We start from the raw sequence: 21,320 nt of genomic DNA, 5'->3' as shown, positions 1-21,320 counted from the left end.
GGCGGCCCCTCAACGGACTTACGGTGATAAATAACATGTGTTGACCCTTTCTCTTCACATCTCACGAACAAAGTGCTCTTTTTGATGCTCTTTTGAACATTGTTTTGTGTAGAGATGAATTTTTATTTTATAAGAAAGAGATTTATGATGTAAATTTGGAAAGTAACTAAATTCAAGGAAGGAAAACTTCGAAATGCCGGTAAAACTCATTATAATAGCATATTTATCAAATTTGATATCAAATACATTTCAATTTTTTAGAAACAAAACTATAATTTTTTGCATTTTTTCTTATTTTTCGACTGCTCGTTTCCCTTTTTAGAAGTTTTAAAGAATATCCCCAAAAAATTTGAAGTAGGTATAAACATTATTTTTGCGGTGGAACCCATCTCAATGAATCCATGCCACTCCAATTGTAACATTCAAAAAAATTTCAATACTAAGCTATCTTTAAAATTCCACAAAAAACCTAATCAATTTAAGATTTTTCAAATGATGTTAGAGTAAGACAAGAGGATGGCAGACATAGTCGTCTGTGATTGAAAAAGTGAAAACAGAAAACGTGTTCCGATCATATCAGATCGAAACCTTATCATGTTATATCTTTTAACCGAACCCACAAAACTGAACAATTTGTTTGAAAATGATTATAGGACAAGATGTAACAACGGAAGTATTCTGGCTTAGCTATTTTCTGAAAATTGCTACAAAACCACGTATTTGTTGCTTTTATTCAACCACATATTCAAATACATACATACCTATTTAAATTATTTTAAAGAACAGCTTTAGTTTTTCTTTTTTTTCAACAAAAAAAAAAACAAATCCATATACGCGCTCTATGATATAAAAATTGAGAAAATGCCCTATTTAATAGCCCTAAAAACAACAATCCAACAAATAATAGAACACTTTTTATATAAAATATGCAGAATAAGAAATTAAAAAAATATATATTCATTAATTAAATTTATACAATTAAAAAAAAACGATGACCCGAATTTACATTATTCACACAATTTCTAGTCACAAAATATTTATGATAAATTCATTTTCTCTCGGAAATAACGCTCCATTGCCGCTGATATAGATTGAAATAAGTTTGCGATACTCCTTTCCCATTTTGGTTCAGCTCTCGGAGTTGTCTTCTCTGGAACTCGTTCCTGGTGGTCACCAAAATTGTCATAGAAAGTAGCAATGACACGTAAGGAAATATCTGAAATCTCAATTTTGAAATGCTTTACCAGATAGTAATAACTTACAAATGTGTTAATCGCGATAAATTTATAATTTGTGAGACTAAGAGAGTCTCGGAATGCTCTTACTACCATGGCAATTAAAATATAGGCAGAAACAAAGACAGTATTCAACAAGACCATTGGAAAGAGAGCTCTTAACACTACCAAGTTCTCATGTTGCTGATACTTTTTGTTAAGCCCGGAGGATCTGATCAAAGATATATGTAGTTGATTATTTCACATTTACATTACTTACAATATTTTTCGTTTGTTATTTTGGTATAAAGCTAGAAAAACGGCCAATATAAAAATGTCAACAACAAGTATTCCCAGGAACACGATATACATTCTTTCTCCAATTGATGCAGATGTAGAGTATACAAGGCAATGGGTCATGGGCTCCAATGGATCTTCATTCCACAAAGTCCATTCAATTGCAAGAATTGCGGAGAGAATCTGGAAAAAAAAAACGGGAAACCTATTTATTGAGAAATTGTATCGAAAATTTATGGTACATACACGTAAACTTCAGAAATTTTGAATTTTAAACTATGAAAAATAAACTCACTGAAAAAAAAACCAATAAACCACCAAGCCATTGGGTTTGAAATTCATATTTCTCTTTTGCTACTGTAGCAATTAGACGCTCGAACATTTGACAGAACTGAGTTGTAGTGACTCCAACGAAACATGTTCTAAAGTAAAAAAAACTACTTCAACCTTTACAGTAGTAACTCACAATGCAATTCTTCTGAATATGGAACAAGACGCTGTTTCAAAAACTAAATCACAATCATTTTCATAACTGAATGCAAGGTATATTTGTCGTGTGCAAACATAGACGATATCCAATGAAAAAATAAGGATAAAGATCGTGAGCAGAATCATGAGAATCTGAAATTGAAAATTAATTCAATGACTCTTTGTTGTTATTTTTTTTGCTTTCAAAATGCTGTTATATTGTGAACGTTACCTTGGCATTATAATGGAACAGCAGTCTAAACCCATATAGAAAGAACGAATATACTATTATTGCCACTGACAATATTCCAGACAATGAACACATTATCTCGGGGACGATGTACAAAATATGCGTTGCAATACTTCTATTAAAAGCGCATGCCGATATTACCATACTTGCATGGCTCATTTTTGAGTGTCCTGGAATTTGGAAAATTCAAATATTCGAAAATGACGAAACGAAAAAAAGTGAGTAAAGTGAAAATATTCAGGTAAGAGAGTTTGAAATTCGATAACTTGTAAACTACTTGAGTAGGCGGCAATATTTGACTTTGAATTCTCTTGGTTCTAAGTTGCAAATGAATGAGTGAATAAAAAGAATAAAGATTACAGAGATTACGAGGAAAGAAACAAAAAGGCGTGTAACGGAAATATGGTTCCTATTCTGGACATCAGACATTCGATATTCTTTCCGTGTTTCCAGAACTCTCTCGGGCAAACACCTACATATACTCAGTTGTTGTATGTCAGTAAAACTTGCATGTCTCATTATTATTATAGATCAGATATTCAAAGAGCGATTGTTACGCAATGAGCATAAGAAGGCGATGAAAACATGTAAATTAAAAAATCAATAAATTTGGATTATATGAGTATTTGTCAACAAACAAAGTAAAAATTTACAACATCCTTGATCATCACTCATGTACACTGAGTACGATCCACTGATACTTGAATACCAATTTTGAAATAGTCTTAACCACTTTTCGGAAAACGATATAACTAAAAAACTCCTAAACAAATTTTTCATCTCGATTATTTCAGTTCAAAGTTCTTTGAGAGATTATTAAGTTCATTGGACATTGCGTGACAAATTTCCTTATCAACGTTTCATGTCTACGAAACCGAATAAACTTAAGACGTAGGTATGAATAACCTCACTCTTGAGATTAAGTGGGTGGTATTAATGTCTGGACGGGATGATGTGAGCAGAAAATGCTCAAGTGAGTTTCATTATGTAACTTAATCACAAAAAACCGAAATTATTAAACTGTTTCGGTTAAGTAGATTACCTTCAAAAAATAAATGAAAATTGACAAAAAAAACCTTATAAATCAGAATATGTATCAACTTTTTTTTTTGTTATTTCAAATAAAATTTAACTCAATTTTTTCTTCCCCAGAAATAAACTCATCTGAAAATACTTGCAAAAAATGGATACTCGTTTATTCTTGGAAGGAACATGCTTCACTGGATTCCGTGTGTGAAAAACCGGAAAAATACTTTAAATTTTTTAACTGAAAAATAATTTTTAGAAAACAACAAATAAGAAACTTCATCACGCCCACCTTCTGATTGCGTTATCTAAGCTCTAAATTTAATTTCAAAACTGATCAGTCAAATTTTTCTATTTGTGAAGTTGACGCGTAAAATCAACGCTTTTAATTTTTTTAAAAGAAATAAAACAAAGTTATACTGCAAGCTAAATTTTTTTTCTTGAAGTTTCCTACAACTATAAAAATAATGCAGTTTGCGCCGTGATCACGCAGTATTTTGATTCAAATCGGAGAGGATTTTTTTTGAAAAATATCATGTTCTATTTATTGAATCTGAAATTTGCAACAAAAAAAAACTGTAAACCAAAAATTAACAACTTGAAATACATGAAGCTCAAGGAGGAGCAAAATACCAAATCGCTTCCGGTTTGAAACAAGATGAAAAACTAATTCGATAAATGCCTTATGATATTAATTTTCTTTATGCTCATCATGTTTGCAACAACTACCAACTAGCTCTTTCTTAATGCACAATAGAGGGTTGCATAACGACACCATGCGATAGAATAGACAGCTTGAACCGAGGGAAACATTTTAAATGCAAAGAGAGGAGAAACAGCTTTGTTAAGTGGGAAAGAAGCTCATATTGTCTTGGAAACATGCTACAGCTAAGCCCGTTTGCTAGTAACTGTTTATTTTTTACAAGTTTTGCTATAGTCACTACTCTATTTGGGAAACTTTTGTAAGTGGGAAAGTGGTACATTTTTTAATTAAAAATATAATGATAAGTCTATTGAAAAATATTTTGTTCAGTTACAAAAATGCTCCAACCCACTTTTTTTCTAAAACTGGTGTTAAAACAATAAAAAACGGAACATAGAATTTACACCACAAAAAAGGTTCTCAATTAAATTTTAAAAAAACGAAAAACAAAAATCAGCATTGTAATAGACTTTCTACAATTTGAAAAATACTGCTTGAATTTTTTATTTAAATAATCTAATAATGTACCAAAAGGGAAATACTAGTGCAAAAAATCTGATCATAAGTTTCCGAATACAAAAAAAATGTCATCGTTGGAAAAAAATCCCAAAAAAGTACACCATCTCTTTTGAAAAATTGTAATATTCTAAGTGCTTGAGCACGCGATTATAAGTACTCAAAGTGATTTTGTATAATAAACTAAAAATGTGTAAAAAGACAGTCAGAATTGTGAGCAACTAATTCGTAAATATAAACCCTTCCATTAACACACCAGTTAGAAACATGTATTTTTCTAGGGTATCGTTTTAGACAAGAGACGAGAAAAAGTAAGGGAATCAAATATTAATGAGAAGAGTCTGAACACAAACAGTTTGAAGAATATTTATGTTTTTTTTTAAACAAAACGACTGAAACAGTTTCAGATTACACATTGATATCAACAAAAGGACTTACAACCATGTTCCTGGAGAATGTGGCGTTATTCCTAATTTGCCAGGAATTCTTGGACTAACTACCAGTACCACGGGACGACTGTATATGACTACGGTATGTTGATTAATATGTACTCAACTATTGATATAAGTTCAGATTTGGAACATTTTTTTGCGATGTTCTGAAAGTTATCACAAACCTTTTAACATTTATCGATGAAAATGCAAAAATTCTTAGACGTGCAATTTTGAATAAGCTATGCAACATGATAAATTTCAAATGAAGCAATGCACTTTACTAAGTAGTCATGACGTTAAAGAGAAATACTTGATGTTTATTCCGATTTACGATGAGACAGAGAATAGAGTGAATGAATGTGTTTTAACCTTTTTCAAAAAGTTACAATAGAAATCATAGGAACAGTAGCAATATGTACATTTCAAAAAATACGGAAATTGATGTCTGGGAAATCTTAATTGCGATAACAGGTGAAAATGTGAAGTAGTTCACAAAAACAGAGCTTTTTCTTCTATTGCTCAATAAAAAGTTAAGGAATTGGATTATCTTATCAGAATATTGTAGAGCAAATACATAGGTATATTGCTCCAAAACACACTTATGACAGACTAACCAAATATCATCACAATTCATAATTTTCCAAAAGCGACTTAATGTTGAGAAACTGAGAAAGCAAGCGTCGTAAGAAATTTTGATTTGAAATTTGAACATAAATTTGAACAGAACTTTGAAACAGAATATTTTTATAGAACTCGAAAGACATCAATACAGACCAAACACATCTCTTCACATTTTACTCCGACAATCGTACCGCTCGAGAAATAGAGATTCGCGGCGGACCACCAAAATGGCGTCTGACACCAGGAGCATTAAGTATCAACAGTGAGACAAGTAATGTAAGTAATTGATGAGTTTTACTTGTCTCCAGCGCCACATGCATTCCAATAATTAACATGGCTTTGGGGTATTGGTGTTGGGCGGGAGATGTTTAATGCCAGAGCGTTTTTTTAAATTTCAGCCAAATGTTTTTGTGCACAATAAAAGGACCAACAATATCGATGTTTTTGAGACAAACGAACAGAATGATGCGTGGCAATACCGAAAAACATTCAAAGATGAGCAATTTGAAGGGTAGGATTATTTTTCTTATTTTTCAGTTGGTTCATGTTTTGAAGAGAGAAACTCTAAGTTTTTGATTAGATTTAAATGTTGAACTTTTTTGAAACTTGCTTCTTAAGCAAGTTTTCTACGTAATCGAGTTTCATTCCACATTTTTATTTCAGACTCACTGATATATCGGCTGCTGGTCTAAATTCGTTCTTTTTTGTTAAATCCAGTATATTTGGAACCAACTTTGCATTAAATATCATTGAACGGTGCAGTTTTTTTTTTTATTGAAACAGGACAGTAGAGTTTGGTAGATTTCTGCATTATCATCAAGGGTTGACTGTTTTTTTTCGCTTGTATGCAAACACTTTGTAAAAATAATTCATTGCACTTATCGGAAATTTCACGTTATTTCTTTTTTGGGTATTTTTTAAATCACTGTCTCAAGCAAAAATCCCAAATCCCACAAGAAAAAGCAATTTTCTTAAAATTTTTGTTTTTATTGTAATAATTAAGTCTAAAAACTCATGCTTCTGTTTTAACCAAATTTTTGTAAAGTAAATCTGGCTTTACAATCAATTTTCGGTATTCAAAATTTTTCAGAGTTGTACCGATTCCAACCGGTTACATTTATTTTGTGAGTGGAAATAATATACAACAAATATCCCGAGTTTCTTTCCCAACTGGCATCGTTTATGATTCTGTAAAAAAGTGGGTTTTAAAATGTGTTTTTGAATATTTGTTTTTTTTTTTAATTTGTAGATCAATTTTTGTTACGTCATCCACCAGAAACTCTATTTATCGAATGAAGGTGCAAGTCAAAAATGGAATTGAAATAGTTAGTTCGAAGGAGTACGATCTAGGCTGCTCGCCGAGCTCAATTTGGAAAGATTTTGATGGCTCATTTTTGATTACCTGCCATCCAGTTAAATTTCGGTAGGTTAAAGTTTTTGTTTGAAATGAAAAATGTCAAGTCGATAGTTTTCAGGTATTTACTCAGTCTATTTAATGTCATAACATCTTCACCATCTTTGATACTTCGAGTTGCTGTACCCACGGACAAAGATAAACCTCTGTGAGTTGTTTTCCTTGAAAAAAACAATTTCAAAATATTGAATATGTATTGATGAAATCAATTTCGTTTTTAAAAACTGATAAGTTAAGGCTCATATTTACACATCAAACAAATGTTCTATCACAAATTCCAAACGTCTTAATCAGCGCGTCTAATTGATAGTAAATTGAACACATTTGAAGAATAATGAAAATGAAAATACTTTTACATGTTTGTACGAAAATATTGTGACAAAGGAGCTGAACCACTTGAAACTTAAAACGCCCCCATCAGCGCGTAAAGAAAAAAACATATAAATTGCGTTCTGAATTATGAACACAAGACATAATTTATAGACTGAAATAAAATTCAACGCATCAAAATTTTGACTTGTAATGTAAAAAAAAAAGAAATTTATGTGTCATATTTGTCTGGCACTTTTTTGTGCAAAAATATTGTGGAAACGGGGAGAATTCACCAGTTACCAAATTTGAATGTTCGAAAAATTGACAAAACAGAAAGAAGCAGTCCTTTTGATTTGAAAAAGTTCTACGGCTAACAATGGATGCATTTGCATGCATCAAATGTTAATTATTTTCGGATAAAAACTCGAAAAATAAAATGAATCGACATCTTATATTTTTTATTATTCAGAACAATCACACAATTATACTCTAACGATGGTGCCACTATTTCCAACGCAAATGTGACAGTCCGAGCGGGAAGGAGTCTTCTTATTTCCGATGGAACTAAAATTCTCAATTGCCATTTATAAACTAGTTTTATTTGCATTGTAGTCGTTACAAAAATTTGAAATTATAAAAATGTATTAGGTTTCACTCTTGACGTCTCACAACTGGATGTTTCAAAACACTCTGATCGACTTGAAATCGTCGGAAAAAGTCGATGTTATTGTTGGGCACAATTGATTTGTCGTGAGGTCCATGACTAGTTTTATAGGAAACGGCAAACTCTCCACGCATTGAACTATCCCTATAAAATGCAAAATTTGTTTTTTTTATAGAAGTAACGAAACATACCTTATGATGAATTCTCCCGGTAGAACTAGTTGCCTACAGGCGTCTTCGTGTGACAGCGGACCATGGTAGCATGCAAGCATGTTCGGTGTGTACCTGTATTCTTGTGTCGACCTCTGAATAATTATAATTTTGCGAAAGAATGTTATTTAAAATAACCAGGCGAGTTTCCAACTGTAGCGCATTATTATGTCTTCGTTCATCGACACTTCGCAATTTTGTTGTAAGGTCATTCAGGGCGATGTCGTTATCCAACATGAAAACGTTGCACTCTCGTTTCTCAGTTCTTCCAATTTTCATCACAATGCCCAAATAATGACGTCCATCCTGAAATGTGAATTTTTGCATTATTTGAAAAGAATATAGAGAATTGGGAAAATGATAAAACTTGTAGTGCATGTGCACAAACTTGCAATTATCAATTATGTTAAAAATATACATTTAGTTACGACTGAAAGATTAAGGCTAGAACTTGCCACAAAGCGGTTAGATTTAGAGTACCGCCTAAATGGTATTACGGCCAATTCAAATTTTTATATCAAAAATGCTGATAAACAAGTTCCGCTCGACTTTTTTAGAAAATTCACAACTCAAAAAGGTTTCGACTCTATTTTAGGTACGTTTATGGAATAATCCCTCTTACTTAATTCAGTAAATTCCTCTTTGATGACACCTCTTCTTTGATCTTAAATATTTGTTAAATCTTTAAAAAACTCACTATTTCCCTGTATTTATAGTGCGAGATCTGGTTATTCTTATATCTTCCGAGCAAATGAGTTCTGCCGTCTTGAATGTGAAAACATGTTATAGTGAAACTGCTGATGTTAAGAAATAAGTCCAACTGATATACACTAACATACGGACCGACAACCTGAATTATTAACAACACTTTGACAAAACTAAATAAACTATTCAAACCCCTTCATGTTGAATTACAGAATACTCATGCGTTGCTCTAGAAGACACAACAGTGTTGATGCAATGTCTTTAAGGTTAAAATTAGTAATCTGTCTTCTATTTTCACTTTACCTAACAAGTGCATCTCTATCCGCAATGGGTCTTTCCCTGATAGTTTGTAGTATCGGTGCATATCCCATGTACTGAATTTTGACATTTTGTATTTAAAGTGACAAACTTCAGCAACATTTTCAACTGATTAAAACAGAACTTAAGAAATAAATTTACCACCCATTCATTTATATTTTCACAAACTCACCTTAACAGCAAATCTATCCCCGCTTGCATTGACATGTTTAGCTGATTCACCCCAAGAAGATGTGGGGTCGTTCAAAACTGCGGTAGTCATTACCAAATAACAGTAATCAATATTCAAGTGACCACAAAAGTAGAAATTGAGAAAATGATAAAAATTGTTGATAACCACGTTATTTGCAAATATGTACACTCAAATGATAGACTAGGTTTGTTAACAATAGAACCAAATTTTTGCATTTTGCAAACATTGTGCGGCGTAAGTCAGTTTCTCGTAATTTGCTGATAGGTGAGTTCAAAAATTACACTAGAATTCCATCGAGAATGTTATATGGACTGTGACTTTAATTTTTGTTTACACAATGTTATATGCAAATTCAAACTTCCAACTAAACCCTAACTTCGCTCCCAATTAAAAAGGAGAAACGTAGAATATGTATTCCGCAAAAACAAAACAAAAATCTAAGCCCAATGCGGGGCTCGAACCCGCGACAACCAGATTAAGAGTCTGGTGCTCTACCGACTGAGCTAACCGGGCGCCGATTGTTGGAATCGTAATAGTTGATGACGTGAAATACATGCTTATGTTTTTTCTCATAGATGATAGAAGACATTAAATCAATCAGATAAAGGTGTAAAAGCAAGGCGTTTCTTTTTAATTTTATTTCAACAAGTTTATTAAACAAAATTCTAATATCAAGTAGGTTCAATTATCAAAAACCCAAATTTTGTAAGTATCATGACATTAAATCTGAAAATACGGAAATCAAATCAAAACAAATATCCTCGTTGATATGTAGTAATTTTTCACTTCAATACAGTGTTTTCCCTAAAGACGTGATAAATAAGAACATTGAACCATCAGAAAAATCAACCGAATACTTACTAGGAAACTACATAAAAAATAATGGAGATGAAAAAGAACAAAAAGTATACCAATACAAGAGTATTTGCTACAAAAAATCTGAATTGAACTTTGCCACTCTAATGTTGAAAGTGGTTGTTATTCATACATTGCGCATCTTTTTTCGATTGTTAATATTTCACAAGACTGATCAGTTAAAATCAATTTTTGAAACTTTTCTTTTTGGTGTAGTTTAGAAGTTTAGAAAAAATATTAGTTTGTCAAATCGAAATTTTTTCGGTCATCAATTAACAAAAAAGCTAAGCCCAATGCGGGGCTCGAAACCGCGACAACCAGATTAAGAGTCTGGTGCTCTACCGACTGAGCTAACCAGGCGGCGACAGCCGTAACATTGAAACAAAATCATAGGTCAGCCGCTGCGTATCTCTCATTAGTCGTAAATGAGAAGTGGCGCCTCGCAAGTGATGATAAGAATCACACACTGAGAGAGTATTAGTCCAGTGGTTGTCTTTGTTCTTTGAGTATATTGCAAGATGCAAGTAACAGGAGAAATGATACTTTATCTTTGACCACCAGTTATTAAATTAAGGGAATTTCTTTGTGTCGGTACATGTCAAACTATTAACATCAGCTGCCGTAGTTTCGAAATAAGAGTAGTGGTCTGACGCAGTTGGAGCTGAAATGTATTTTTATTGTAAAATCTTACGAAGGTTATTTTTGCACAAAACAACTAACTTGTCACCGGGCACATGTTCGAAGCACATGTGTTGTATGTGTTCAAGGCTACGCTGGACCAAGAAGTGTAGTGAATAGTTGTCTGGAACAAACGGAATTTGATGATGCTTGACACTACACTCTTACACAACAGGAAAAGTAGCTGCTTGTGCATTGACCCATTGCCGCGGCGCTTCCAAATGTGCAAGTTGAAGTGGGAAATTCCTATAAAATGTTTAAGTTTCAAACTTTACAGAGAGAGGTTTAATACCGGGATTTGATCGTTAAACCAAACAATGTTGAACTTATCTGCCAGACTGCTGTCAACATAGTATGCAAAGTCCTGAAAATCACCAATAAATTTCTCATTTATTTCCTGTATTTTCAGTCACTTCATTTCCACATCTTGGAGATCCATATCCAAAGTAAAACATCTGTTCTGCAGGCCACCATTTTTCTTCCTGAAATCTCACTGCAGCCATCTGCGCGAGGCAACCTCCCATTGAATAACCACTGAACTGTAACAGAGCACACAATTATTGTGATTTTGTTCTTTTTTTCGAACGACTTACCGAAATATAAAGATCACAATATTCAGTCCATAGCTGTTTCATATAAGCGCCGAGGCCACTATTCCATAGTCTTCCGAATGCAGTCAGCAAGTCGGTCTGCACTTGTCCATACGCTCCGAAATTCGTGAGGACCTGCTTATTCAAAGATGTCGACGTTGTGCTTTGAATTTTGCTCTCAGATTTGAAAGTGATTCCGAGAAGTGTATAACCATCATCTACGTCAATCTAGAAAAAAGACTTATATCGGCATTTATTTCTTATCTTATATGTAAATCAAAACTCACCACAACTCGGCACTTCCCGGCAAATATCAGATCCGAACAGTCTGCCTCAAATCTGAAGAAAAACGTTTTGAGAATGTCCACATAAGCTTTACACATACGTAGCCAAAATTTGCTGTCCGTAAAATTCCGTCTCCACACATTTTTCTGGGTTTGTCGCACCAATGCAGAGAGCCCATATCAGAAACTGAAAAAAGTAAGAATTCAATTTTTTTTTGATTGAAGACCAATAAATATGTATGAAAACTTTTTCATAACATTTTGACAGGTACATAGAAATTATGTATGAAAATTTTTAATATCACACATTATAGGATCCTTTTTTAAAGACAAAAATATAAGCCCAATGCGGGGCTCGAACCCGCGACAACCAGATTAAGAGTCTGGTGCTCTACCGACTGAGCTAACCGGGCGGCAATTCAACACCTGTCGTGACTTACTATTAAATAAATAAGAAAAGTCAAGTGATCTTGTCACTTGTCATCTCACGTGCGAAATAGGTAGAACAAGGCAAAATTTTGATCAGAGAACATGGGGAATGTACAGAGTTTCTCAAAATCTAAAAATAATACAGAACTTTGCTTGTATATAGACAAAAAGTTTGTCTGTCTTAATTAATATTATTCGGATTAAAATCTGGAGCGATAAACGTTCCACCGGTCTCGAAACAACTTTAATTTCAATTTCATATAAATATTTTTGAGCACTCCTCATTTTATTTACCCACCAGTAGAACATTACTTGAAGAAAGTTCTTTGAAAGTTAGCAAAGTATACAAAGAAGAGAAACATATATTTTTCTATTGAACATTTAAAATCAGCGCTTGTGTAACGTAAGGCTTGCGTCAAAATTTATTGAAGAGACCACCAATTGAATGTAAACAATTTCCAATTTGCCAGAAAGATAAACCAAGTTTTTTATCAATTTGAAAGTTTGGAAAGTATAATGAGAATCTCGTAGTTTGTTTTGTTTTCAATTGCAATAATTAATTTTAGGCCAATAAAAAAGTACCCGTCTTCCGGAATCCGAATCATAATTCACAAGACTGTTTGCTCCAACAATGCAAAACAAAAGAATGACCAATATGGTACGGCATCGAACAGGCATACCGAGGTGAGGTGCGATGCGGATTGAACACAATATTAATATCGATACCCAACATGTCGAAAAAGGATTTGGCCTCTTCGAATGTATGTGTGTAGATGAATATAAATTTCGATCAATTTTGTTGGGCAATCCGCATGTTGTCGTCAATCTTTGTAACTTTGATACTTGAAAACGTTTTTTCTGTTCAGGTTTGTTATAAAAATTGATGGGGACTGCAATCTTTTTTTTATAATGGCCATGTAAATTAACAAATGAATAAAATACCGAAAATATATTGTTTTGAACTGCATGAAAATGTTGCTTTTTTCAATTTTTTCAGTTGGAAAAATTCATCCAATTAGTTCCCCTATTCCACCCATTATATCTAGTTGAAACTTCTCTTGTCCTACCTATTTTACACGTGAAATCGCAGGTTTATCGCGTGATTTTTCTTTTTTATTTAAGTAGCGACAGGTGTTGAATCGCCGCCCGGTTAGCTCAGTCGCGAGTCGCGAGTCGCGGTAGAGCACCAGATTCTTAATCTGGTTGTCGCGGGTTCGAGCCCCGCATTGGGCTTAGCTTTTTGTAAAATGAACATCGTAAGAAACTAAACTGATATTTTAAAAATGCTTAATTAGTACGAAATAAATTATTCTGTTAAAGAAAAATACTGTTTTAAATTTTATTGAGCATTCGAAAAGTGATATTGCTGGGATGGCTCGAAAAACAATTATTCATGTTTAACTCGTTCGACTTGGTAATACCTTCTAAGTATATTAATTATGTCGTTGAACTTTTTACGATAATTTTTCAGTGTTGCCGAATTCTTGAATTCCCTTTGAACCCCTCTTTAACAGAATTACTCATTTTTCTGACCAACGTATAGTAATGTTATTTACGTGTCACATCTTACAAGTCATGCAACAATTATACAATGTTTATCGCTTATTCTAATAAACAACTGATTGAGATCCTAGCACGGAAGTAGTTTTGTATCCCAACAACCATCATTGTTTTCCAAAATACTCTCATGTGAGCAGGAACACGCAACTACTTATTACACTGATCCCCCTTGCGTATCAGGTATGTAATTGCCACCTTACCCACGTTACAATGAACTTTGATAAATTGTGCTCCTATAGACGTGCTCGCGGAGGAAGCTGCGACGTCACGCAAGAAGTGTGAGAAGAATCATGTACATTTGACTCTGTGTTGCTACTAAAAATTAAGTTAATCCCAAACTTTTGATCTGTGAGGGTTCAAAAAAGAGTTTGAGCTTTTGTATTAGCACTCAATGATCAGAATGCTGAAAAAAATGGTCGGCACTGAAAAACCACTAAACAATATTTTCAAGATCAGAGTGACAAAATAAAGCAATCATTCTCAAAACAACTAAAATTGATTTACTTTTAGTGAAAAAATTTCATAACTTTAGCTGTTGGAAATAGTTTGAAATTGACGAATTCTACAACTAAGTGGAGTTTTCTCAAATATTTTTTTTGTGAACAGCAGTTCTTGGTGTTCCATGGAGTTACACTTTGTTTTCACACAAAATGTTGACTTTGAAAAACTCTCAAATTCTTGAATCTGAAATATTTTTTGAATTAAAATTCCATCCACCTAAAAAAAAAAGAAAACCGGTTGCACTTAAAAAAGGGCAATAAATTTGTGCCAACCCAGAATTCAAATCGCATTCCCTCATCTTTGGCAGCATTCCAAGACGGTAAACGAAAAACGACGTGCAACACAGTAAGTGCGTTTTCAGATATCAATCTTTGTCCGCCATGCAATTCCAGCCAACATATCCAGTTTTGAAGGGCAATGATGCAAATTATTGGCTTCAGATGAAAGCCGTATGGAAAATTGTGTGGCCACTGGGTTGACGGGCACGCTTCGTCTTTTCACGCTTGTCTGACGTCGCCGCCGCCGCCGCCGACGGAGATTGATTGTATCGCTCCAATCGAGTAGCGTAAGCTCGAAATGGGGATGGAAGAACATTGCATATTCATTGACAGTTTCGACAGACCTCGCATTTCTTTTTTTTTTGTACCTATGCTTTTGATTCATTGTTTTTTAACTAACTTTAATTTTATTTAACTTGTGAAAAACTAAAACAATATTGAATATTGCGCATTCAATTTAAAACCATATGTATTCATCATTTCTTTCACATCACCACAAAACAGTTCAGCGTCACATAATTCCAGGTAATCTTTTAATCCGTCACTCTACACCACATTGACCACAATGATGCCTGCCACAGAGACCAGCGATTACCATGCCACGTATGATGCGGCTATGCAAAACGCTGAAAACCGTGTTTTTCATCTTTTGCACTCTTTGGAATGGCAACTTCATTCCGAAAAGGTTAGAGGCCGAAAAAGTACTGCGGGGAAAAAGTTTTGAAAACGAACCAACGTATTGGTTCATCAATAGATAACACTGTAAAATGAAAGTTATCCTTAAAAGTTTTGATAGTCAAGTAAATAATCATTGATATTCGCCAACCAAATGTAATGGGAAACTCTCATTTTAGAGGATTCTGGTGTTTTCTTACTTATTGAAAACAAGAAACTGATGTTGAAATTGGATGCGGCGCAATTATGGAAACACAAATGGCAAAAGCGTAACGGTCGCGGCAAAACTGATAGGCACTTTTACCTTGATAATTTTCATTTTTCAGATTGTTTCGAATACATTAACAGTTTAAACTTAGAGTTTATCATTCTCTGCGCTTTCACATTTTTCCCAAAAAAGTTACAGTAGGTGTAGGATACCTAGTGATAAAGCTCGTGAAGTCGGAGAAATAAAGTTAGTTGCAAATAATGCGATTTTGTAAATCTTTTTTGAATGAACGATATTCGAGATATACAAGAATTTCTAACAACATGTCGTGTTACCATAATTGTGCCGCATCCTGTAGAACCCAAAAGAAATAATGATAAAACCGAAGATAAACTTGATCCTTCAATTTTGGTATGCTTTATTCAAATTCGAGCATTTACAAAATGCAGATACTAGAAGTAAAAGTTTTTTCTGTTAATCTGCGCTTTTGAAGCAACTGTTTCTGTTATATGTCATTGAAATTTTTTTAATGTTGAAGACAGTAATAATGTAATTGACTGTAATTGTTCGATAGCTCTACATTAATTTTAAATCAAAAGTTTATTTCCTAATGTAGAAAGGACAACTTTTAGATCATAGTTGATACATCTAGCGCTCTAAAAGTTTGTTTTCTATGTTCAATTTTGAGAAATTGTGTATTGTTACATGCAATATGTCAGCCCCACAGTTACCAATTCCTAATATACCTAGGTATGTACCTAATAATTCAAATTCAAACTTCACAATCCCACGATACTGACACACTGTTACATCGTTATAGGGATCACGAGAAAACATGTATTTTTGAGTATGAGAATAAATGTGCGATTTCGTTTATCACCCTCATTACGTCAGAGTACAAACTCCCACCAGTGGCCAACATGATATTGTTGTTTCAGAAAACCGGAAGCATTTGGAGCATGAGATGCAATGTTATGGATAATTACATTTTCCGCTACGAAGGGCGCATTCCGAACAGAACTTGTGCTGAGGTAATGTAATCAGGGCTTGTTAATGGAAAAACTGGAAAAGAATAAAAATGGTGATCCTTGACCGATAAATGAAGGGAGAATGAGTCAAAGTATGGGAATGAAACCTAGTGTAGATACAAAAAATTTTTAAGTCCACATCAATTTAGTATAGGTTTTGGTAATTCATGAATTATTGAAATATTAGGGTATATTTTTGTCAATTCCAAAATTTATGAAAAACATTTCCTTGTTGAATTTTGATTTATATTTGATCAGTTCAACATCCTAGTAGAAAAAATTTGAAACAATTACTCCATTTTACATTTTATGCTTTACATAATATATGCTTATATGCAGTGTTCTATTTTATTTTCTGAAATAACAAATTACTCCATGATTTTCGTTTTCCTATCGTGAAACAAGCTCTGAATGATTTCTTGAACTCTTATTCTCTATGTAATCTATTTACTGATACTTTTTTAGAACTAGCTATTTGAACCCTCAGTGATCATAAAATTGCAATGTTCATCGAAAGACTGACACATCAACTGTCTTATTTTAAAGATTTTCACCACGCAAACATGAGCGACAGATCAGATAACACGATTTTGGAACGTGTTTACTTTGGTAGCGTTTGACTCTGCTTTGTAAATCGTTGTGTGCGGAAACAGAAAAATAATTAGAGACTAGATTTTTCTAAGCCCGAGCTGAACAGCTTGGGAGATAAACAAATGAGACAACATTTCAAAGAAGTGGTGAAATTTTGTACCATGTCAGAAACTCAGAAACTCTTAAAACTAAAATTACATATCAAAGTTTAGGTTTCTGCAATGATACATCCGCAAGGGCTTCACCGCAACAAATGGGACTCCCAATCAGCAGGAACAAGCCTTGTCGAAGAGATCAGCTATGTCAGTTTAACTTCTATACTTCTCCAAAAATCAAATTTCAGGATACATCAGTGATTCTTCACAAAACAAAGGGTAGAATGATGGGCTTGATATCTCCACGTGAAACACTTGATTTGTGTCGTTTCGCATATGATCCTGTTGATGGTTATAAAAAGATTAAGACCTGAATTTTACATAATTTTTTTAGGCAGCCGTTCGGTAGTTATGGTTAGTGTAGATCATGAGAAATCGCCAAGAATTGCTGGTGTGGTTCGAGCCCAAACTTATCCCACACTTCTCATGCTTAATCCCCTGTAAGTTTTTTGAGGCGCAAAATGCCGGCCTCACGCCGACGCTGTGTTTGCAATAAAATGCGAAAGTTAGTTATTTGAAGCGGCCGGCACGTTCGGTGTTCCGCAACTTGGCGTAAAATAAGTCTCTTGGTGTGTGTGTGCAAAGTAGTACGAAGAGATGGTTGTTTGAAAGCAGCCGACACGTTCCTGGTTCCGCGCCGCACTATCATCCCCACAAACTCTGCTCCCATTTACTAACAAAAACTTCAATATTGTGTTCCCAACTAAAACTTTTCAAAATTTCCAGAGGCGACGGTGTCAAGATCACATCGATTGTGCAAGCAGATTTGTACCTACAAGGTGTTCCACAAACCATCGTTGATACATTAATGCCAAAGGTATACTGATTATGTACATGAATTAATGCTTTTGCTGACAAATCATCAGCTAGTATCAGAGCTCAGTTTTTGTTTTCAGATTACAAACTAGAAAAATTTTATCAACATTTGTTTTTCTTGAGTCGTTTAGTGGAAAAGATTAAAAGCATAAAGTATACGCACAAATTGACTCTAGTTTGCGAAAATTTCATATCATTTACATCATATCATAACTAATTAAATTTCAGGGAATTGCGTCATTTTTTGAAGACCTTCAAAAATATGCCAGCAAAGATTGCACGAAAGTTTCATTGAATCATCAGCTGACAGGATGGTGTGCTGCCCATTTGGAAAACTAGAACTTACCTGAATGATAACTTTAAATGTTTTTACCATTTATGTTTTGATATTTATATACACTTGTCTAAATTAGGATACCGAATAAAAATTTGATTTATTTTATAGGGTTGGGAAACGTTTTACAATTTCTAGGATGCGGAAAAAAGTTAGAGACCAATAGAATCATTGAGAAATATAAAACATTATTATGCTGTTTAAATTCTCAATACAATATTGTTTTTTAAGCTATTTTTGTTTTTTATTCTATTGAAAATAGCAAGACAAGTAGATTTTGTATGCACATTTTTATTGAAAACCTCAGCTGACTGGTGACACAAAAACCAAATCAGAAATTTTTCACACAAGCTTGCAAGTTTTCCATACTTTTGAAAATTGATACTATTGCCTAGGGCTCCTATGAGGTTGCCGCAACGGCGTCGGCTGCGCGACGTCTCTCACGCCACATGTATAGTGCGGCGCGGAACGCCGAACGTGTCGGCCGATTCCAAATAACTACTTTTCGCACTAAGTTGCGCACACACCAAACTACTCGTTTAACGCCAAGCTGCGGATCCACGAAAGTGTCGGCCGCTACAACTACCTACTTTTCGCACTTCATTGCACACACACAGCGGCGTCGGCGTGAGGCCCGCTTGAGGCCTGCACTTCGCGCCTCGCTCAGCTGGAAGCCCTACTATAGCCTGAAATAGACAAACTACAGCAGCGAAAAATGGTTTTTTTTTCTGAAAAAAATCTGAAAAATCGATTTTCCAAAGCATCAAAAACAAGGTTCACCTTTTTATTTATTCATAAAAAATACATGCTCATAAATACTATAGTTTGGTTCAGGAGCTAACAAAATAAATTATAATCAACAAAAATAGGGCACTACATAAATAGGGAAATCTAACAACGGTGAATTGGATTGTAGTTAAAATTGGAATTTAGGTAGTTGTTAACAGTAGCTTACTCGTAGAAAAGATCTTAATGGAGAGAAAGTCTGATGTGTGGGGTATACCACGAGGTGGCAAGCGTAGTGAAGCAACTAGAGAAAAAGGGGGCGGGTATAGAGCAATCGAGGACAAAGAGAGAGAGGAAAGAAGTTACTGGGAGTTATTCATTTTTTCGATAATACGGTCATTATTTCTGTCTAAGTAGTCGAGAAAATCTTCAACCTCGGCTGGAACAAATTTGAGATCCTTGTTATGTTTTAAATCGTTGATGTAGTTGCGAATCGGTTTTTCAAAATCCTGAAAATTAAACAATTTTAAAATGTTCACAAACAAAAAACTGTCTACCTTTAACTCTTCCAACTCCAAGGAAAGAATTTTTGGCGCATTTTTCGGGAAGTTTTCCAATACAAATTGTACTAATGGTTTCTCTCTTATCTCGACAATGTTGCAACGTGCTAGGCATTCTTCTGAAGCGCAACAAAACTGCTCCTGAAAAAAAAAACGAATGAAAATTTTACTGATATTACTTTTTTTTAATTTGCAGCAAACCTGGAACAAGTCGATCACTTGCATTTTTGGCACTTTTCCAGCTTTGTACAACTGAACGCTGGGTGCTGTTAGGACAGCATCCCTGTTCCAGACCCAGTCTCGTGGTTGGATGGACGCATATTCTGGAAAGGATAAATTTTAGTAATAACTATAAGATTATCATCTCAACTACCTTTGTATGGGCAAGTCATGGACTTTGTGCAAATTCTATTGACTAAAAATATTATTTGGTCGTCTGATATTATGACCGCACAGTTCATCGAGGAAGAGCAGGCAGAAAGGAGAAGTAGGATTGCTACCAATTTACTCATTATTGCTGCAAAAGTACAAGTATTTTAAAAAAATTACACTAGAAATTTCATAAAATAGAGAGGCAGAATGAAAAATAATAAGAAAAAATTAACATAAACATCACAGTTCTAAAAAGATATAGTGGATCAAGAGCATTTTATAGTAGCTCATGACGCTTTAAATTTGAACAATTAGCATGACACTCCAACCCCGCCCATTTTTGAACTCCACCCCTTGTTTTCTTTTTTTCTTATTATCCTCTTTCATATTTTTTAGCTTTGCAACAAGGGCGGAGCAACGGTTTTGTTGTAAAGAAGGATGAAAGGTGATAGAAAAGAGACGCAGAATTTGAAGACAACAAGGTTTTGGATAGTGAATCAGAATGGAATTCGGGCTAGATTTAAAAAGCAAAATGAATATTGCATGTCAGAATTATCTCAAGATATTTAATAAGGGGAAACTTTAACTGAAATGAGTAGAAATGAGCCTGTGAGTAGAGAAAGGCAATTTCAAATAAAAACCACACAACATAAACTTATTTGTATATTATAATTTAACCCCGTGTAATCAAAAGTTAGCTGGCTATTGTAAAAAAATGTTTCTATTTTTGATATATAATAGGAAAAGATTTAAAGAGTTTATTGACAAACATTACTTTTGTTTGTTTCTAATAATCTACAAGTTGGAAACTGAGATTTCCGTTTTTTGAATATCTTAACATTTCTCTTTATTACAGCATTTACTTTTATATTTTTGTGGACACCTCATAACACAAACCTATGTATGAGCAATATTAAATTAGGGAAATCAAACCAAAAATGTAATAAACATCATTTTAACTATTGCCCAGTTTACAGTTCATTTGCGAAATTTTTCAATAGTCCTTATCCAACTTTCTCGAAGTTTTTAAGGTTTTGCAAAATCTTTTTCAACCATTACTTAGAAGTTTTTTGATTTATGTCAACTTTAAGGTCAGTGAATATTATTTAATATACAATTATGTAGGTTAAAAAATAAACATTGGCAAAAAATTTAGTCTCTAATAACGGACTATATAGACCTTTCACAAACTTTTCGACAAATTAACCGCACATTATGGAACTTTAAAAAAACCTTTATCAGAACAGACCATTTTAATATTTGTCTTTCATTTACTCCTAATTCAATAAGTACGGTAATCAAGTTTGCATAACGGTTGCAAATGATGTTTTTTTTT

General features: G+C 33.8%; 6 protein-coding genes and 6 non-coding genes across 13 annotated transcripts; 5 read left to right on the top strand and 7 right to left on the bottom strand.

Moving 5' to 3' along the window:
* Nucleotides 1-1,048: 1,048 nt before the first annotated feature.
* K11E4.6 (G_PROTEIN_RECEP_F1_2 domain-containing protein) lies at nucleotides 1,049-2,388 on the bottom strand (the record flags this gene model as incomplete). Its single annotated transcript, NM_001129694.1, has 6 exons — nucleotides 1,049-1,216; nucleotides 1,263-1,446; nucleotides 1,495-1,694; nucleotides 1,807-1,933; nucleotides 1,978-2,132; nucleotides 2,212-2,388. The coding sequence occupies 6 exons, from the start codon at nucleotides 2,386-2,388 to the stop codon at nucleotides 1,049-1,051; spliced, it is 1,011 nt and encodes a 336-aa protein (NP_001123166.1).
* Nucleotides 2,210-2,262, top strand: K11E4.8. The gene has a single exon (NR_072454.1). It is a non-coding gene; the product is annotated as an Unclassified non-coding RNA K11E4.8 (non-coding RNA).
* A 1,742-nt stretch (nucleotides 2,389-4,130) lies between the features above and the next one.
* Nucleotides 4,131-7,909, top strand: poml-1 (PON (paraoxonase) and MEC-6 Like). The gene is made up of 9 exons (NM_077895.4): nucleotides 4,131-4,217; nucleotides 4,882-5,005; nucleotides 5,659-5,805; nucleotides 5,928-6,040; nucleotides 6,193-6,285; nucleotides 6,620-6,727; nucleotides 6,779-6,952; nucleotides 7,005-7,091; nucleotides 7,725-7,909. Exons 1-9 carry the CDS (start codon nucleotides 4,135-4,137, stop codon nucleotides 7,843-7,845), a joined length of 1,050 nt encoding a protein of 349 aa, NP_510296.2. The 5' UTR covers nucleotides 4,131-4,134; the 3' UTR covers nucleotides 7,846-7,909.
* On the bottom strand, nucleotides 7,701-9,516 carry shc-3 (SH2 domain-containing protein). 2 transcript variants are annotated; one of them, NM_077894.7, is made up of 7 exons: nucleotides 9,324-9,516; nucleotides 9,137-9,207; nucleotides 9,026-9,092; nucleotides 8,826-8,978; nucleotides 8,267-8,434; nucleotides 8,111-8,223; nucleotides 7,701-8,063 (listed from the first exon to the last, which is right to left on the bottom strand). In NM_077894.7, exons 1-7 carry the CDS (start codon nucleotides 9,411-9,413, stop codon nucleotides 7,907-7,909), a joined length of 819 nt encoding a protein of 272 aa, NP_510295.2. In that variant the 5' UTR covers nucleotides 9,414-9,516; the 3' UTR covers nucleotides 7,701-7,906. The 2 variants fall into 2 exon arrangements, with proteins under 2 accessions (NP_510295.2, NP_001407545.1); NM_001420579.1 differs by lacking the exons at nucleotides 8,826-8,978; nucleotides 9,026-9,092; nucleotides 9,137-9,207 and having other exon boundaries at nucleotides 7,833-8,063; nucleotides 9,324-9,447.
* A 268-nt stretch (nucleotides 9,517-9,784) lies between these two features.
* On the bottom strand, nucleotides 9,785-9,857 carry K11E4.t3. The gene has a single exon. It is a non-coding gene; the product is annotated as a tRNA-Lys (tRNA).
* Nucleotides 9,858-10,486: 629 nt separating this feature from the next.
* K11E4.t2 lies at nucleotides 10,487-10,559 on the bottom strand. The gene has a single exon. It is a non-coding gene; the product is annotated as a tRNA-Lys (tRNA).
* Nucleotides 10,560-10,724: 165 nt separating this feature from the next.
* K11E4.1 (Fungal lipase-type domain-containing protein) lies at nucleotides 10,725-12,895 on the bottom strand. The gene is made up of 9 exons (NM_077893.5): nucleotides 12,763-12,895; nucleotides 11,853-11,938; nucleotides 11,755-11,806; nucleotides 11,471-11,695; nucleotides 11,291-11,416; nucleotides 11,170-11,241; nucleotides 11,046-11,123; nucleotides 10,920-11,001; nucleotides 10,725-10,860 (listed from the first exon to the last, which is right to left on the bottom strand). Exons 1-9 carry the CDS (start codon nucleotides 12,856-12,858, stop codon nucleotides 10,769-10,771), a joined length of 909 nt encoding a protein of 302 aa, NP_510294.3. The 5' UTR covers nucleotides 12,859-12,895; the 3' UTR covers nucleotides 10,725-10,768.
* K11E4.11 lies at nucleotides 12,082-12,169 on the top strand. The gene has a single exon (NR_072453.1). It is a non-coding gene; the product is annotated as an Unclassified non-coding RNA K11E4.11 (non-coding RNA).
* Nucleotides 12,092-12,164, bottom strand: K11E4.t1. Its single transcript has one exon. It is a non-coding gene; the product is annotated as a tRNA-Lys (tRNA).
* A 429-nt stretch (nucleotides 12,896-13,324) lies between the features above and the next one.
* K02D3.t1 lies at nucleotides 13,325-13,413 on the top strand. The gene has a single exon. It is a non-coding gene (tRNA).
* Nucleotides 13,414-15,044: 1,631 nt separating this feature from the next.
* K02D3.2 (START domain-containing protein) lies at nucleotides 15,045-18,433 on the top strand. Its single transcript, NM_077892.6, has 7 exons — nucleotides 15,045-15,204; nucleotides 16,341-16,433; nucleotides 17,234-17,323; nucleotides 17,365-17,467; nucleotides 17,511-17,616; nucleotides 17,903-17,993; nucleotides 18,221-18,433. Exons 1-7 carry the CDS (start codon nucleotides 15,088-15,090, stop codon nucleotides 18,329-18,331), a joined length of 711 nt encoding a protein of 236 aa, NP_510293.2. The 5' UTR covers nucleotides 15,045-15,087; the 3' UTR covers nucleotides 18,332-18,433.
* A 661-nt stretch (nucleotides 18,434-19,094) lies between these two features.
* K02D3.1 (uncharacterized protein) lies at nucleotides 19,095-20,145 on the bottom strand. The gene is made up of 4 exons (NM_077891.4): nucleotides 19,986-20,145; nucleotides 19,814-19,935; nucleotides 19,610-19,753; nucleotides 19,095-19,561 (listed from the first exon to the last, which is right to left on the bottom strand). Exons 1-4 carry the CDS (start codon nucleotides 20,122-20,124, stop codon nucleotides 19,415-19,417), a joined length of 552 nt encoding a protein of 183 aa, NP_510292.1. The 5' UTR covers nucleotides 20,125-20,145; the 3' UTR covers nucleotides 19,095-19,414.
* Nucleotides 20,146-21,320: the final 1,175 nt, after the last annotated feature.

This window comes from Caenorhabditis elegans, chromosome X (assembly GCF_000002985.6).
Source record: "Caenorhabditis elegans chromosome X".
NCBI classification, from domain to species: domain Eukaryota; kingdom Metazoa; phylum Nematoda; class Chromadorea; order Rhabditida; family Rhabditidae; genus Caenorhabditis; species Caenorhabditis elegans.
This window is presented reverse-complemented; position numbering and strand designations above follow the sequence as displayed.

Bases quoted from the DNA above. Each gene is read 5' to 3' on its own strand.
- K02D3.2 (NM_077892.6), top strand. From the start codon at position 15,088: ATGCCTGCCACAGAGACCAGCGATTACCATGCCACGTATGATGCGGCT. The intron at 17,617-17,902 runs GTAAGTTTTTTG...CAAAATTTCCAG, and splicing joins CTTCTCATGCTTAATCCCCT to AGGCGACGGTGTCAAGATCA. The intron at 17,994-18,220 runs GTATACTGATTA...ATTAAATTTCAG, and splicing joins TTGATACATTAATGCCAAAG to GGAATTGCGTCATTTTTTGA.
- K11E4.1 (NM_077893.5), bottom strand. From the start codon at position 12,858: ATGCCTGTTCGATGCCGTACCATATTGGTCATTCTTTTGTTTTGCATT. The intron at 11,696-11,754 runs GTGAGTTTTGAT...TCTTTTTTCTAG, and splicing joins CCGGGAAGTGCCGAGTTGTG to ATTGACGTAGATGATGGTTA. The intron at 10,861-10,919 runs GTTAGTTGTTTT...AATACATTTCAG, and splicing joins GAACATGTGCCCGGTGACAA to CTCCAACTGCGTCAGACCAC.
- poml-1 (NM_077895.4), top strand. From the start codon at position 4,135: ATGCTACAGCTAAGCCCGTTTGCTAGTAACTGTTTATTTTTTACAAGT. The intron at 6,286-6,619 runs GTGCAGTTTTTT...AAAATTTTTCAG, and splicing joins GCATTAAATATCATTGAACG to AGTTGTACCGATTCCAACCG. The intron at 6,728-6,778 runs GTGGGTTTTAAA...TTTAATTTGTAG, and splicing joins GTTTATGATTCTGTAAAAAA to ATCAATTTTTGTTACGTCAT.
- K02D3.1 (NM_077891.4), bottom strand. From the start codon at position 20,124: ATGAGTAAATTGGTAGCAATCCTACTTCTCCTTTCTGCCTGCTCTTCC. The intron at 19,936-19,985 runs GTAGTTGAGATG...TATCCTTTCCAG, and splicing joins CATGACTTGCCCATACAAAG to AATATGCGTCCATCCAACCA. The intron at 19,754-19,813 runs GTTTGCTGCAAA...TTTTTTTTTCAG, and splicing joins AAGTGATCGACTTGTTCCAG to GAGCAGTTTTGTTGCGCTTC.
- shc-3 (NM_077894.7), bottom strand. From the start codon at position 9,413: ATGACTACCGCAGTTTTGAACGACCCCACATCTTCTTGGGGTGAATCA. The intron at 9,093-9,136 runs GTAAAGTGAAAA...TTAACCTTAAAG, and splicing joins GATAGAGATGCACTTGTTAG to ACATTGCATCAACACTGTTG. The intron at 8,224-8,266 runs GTTATTTTAAAT...ATAATTATTCAG, and splicing joins TACAGTTGGAAACTCGCCTG to AGGTCGACACAAGAATACAG.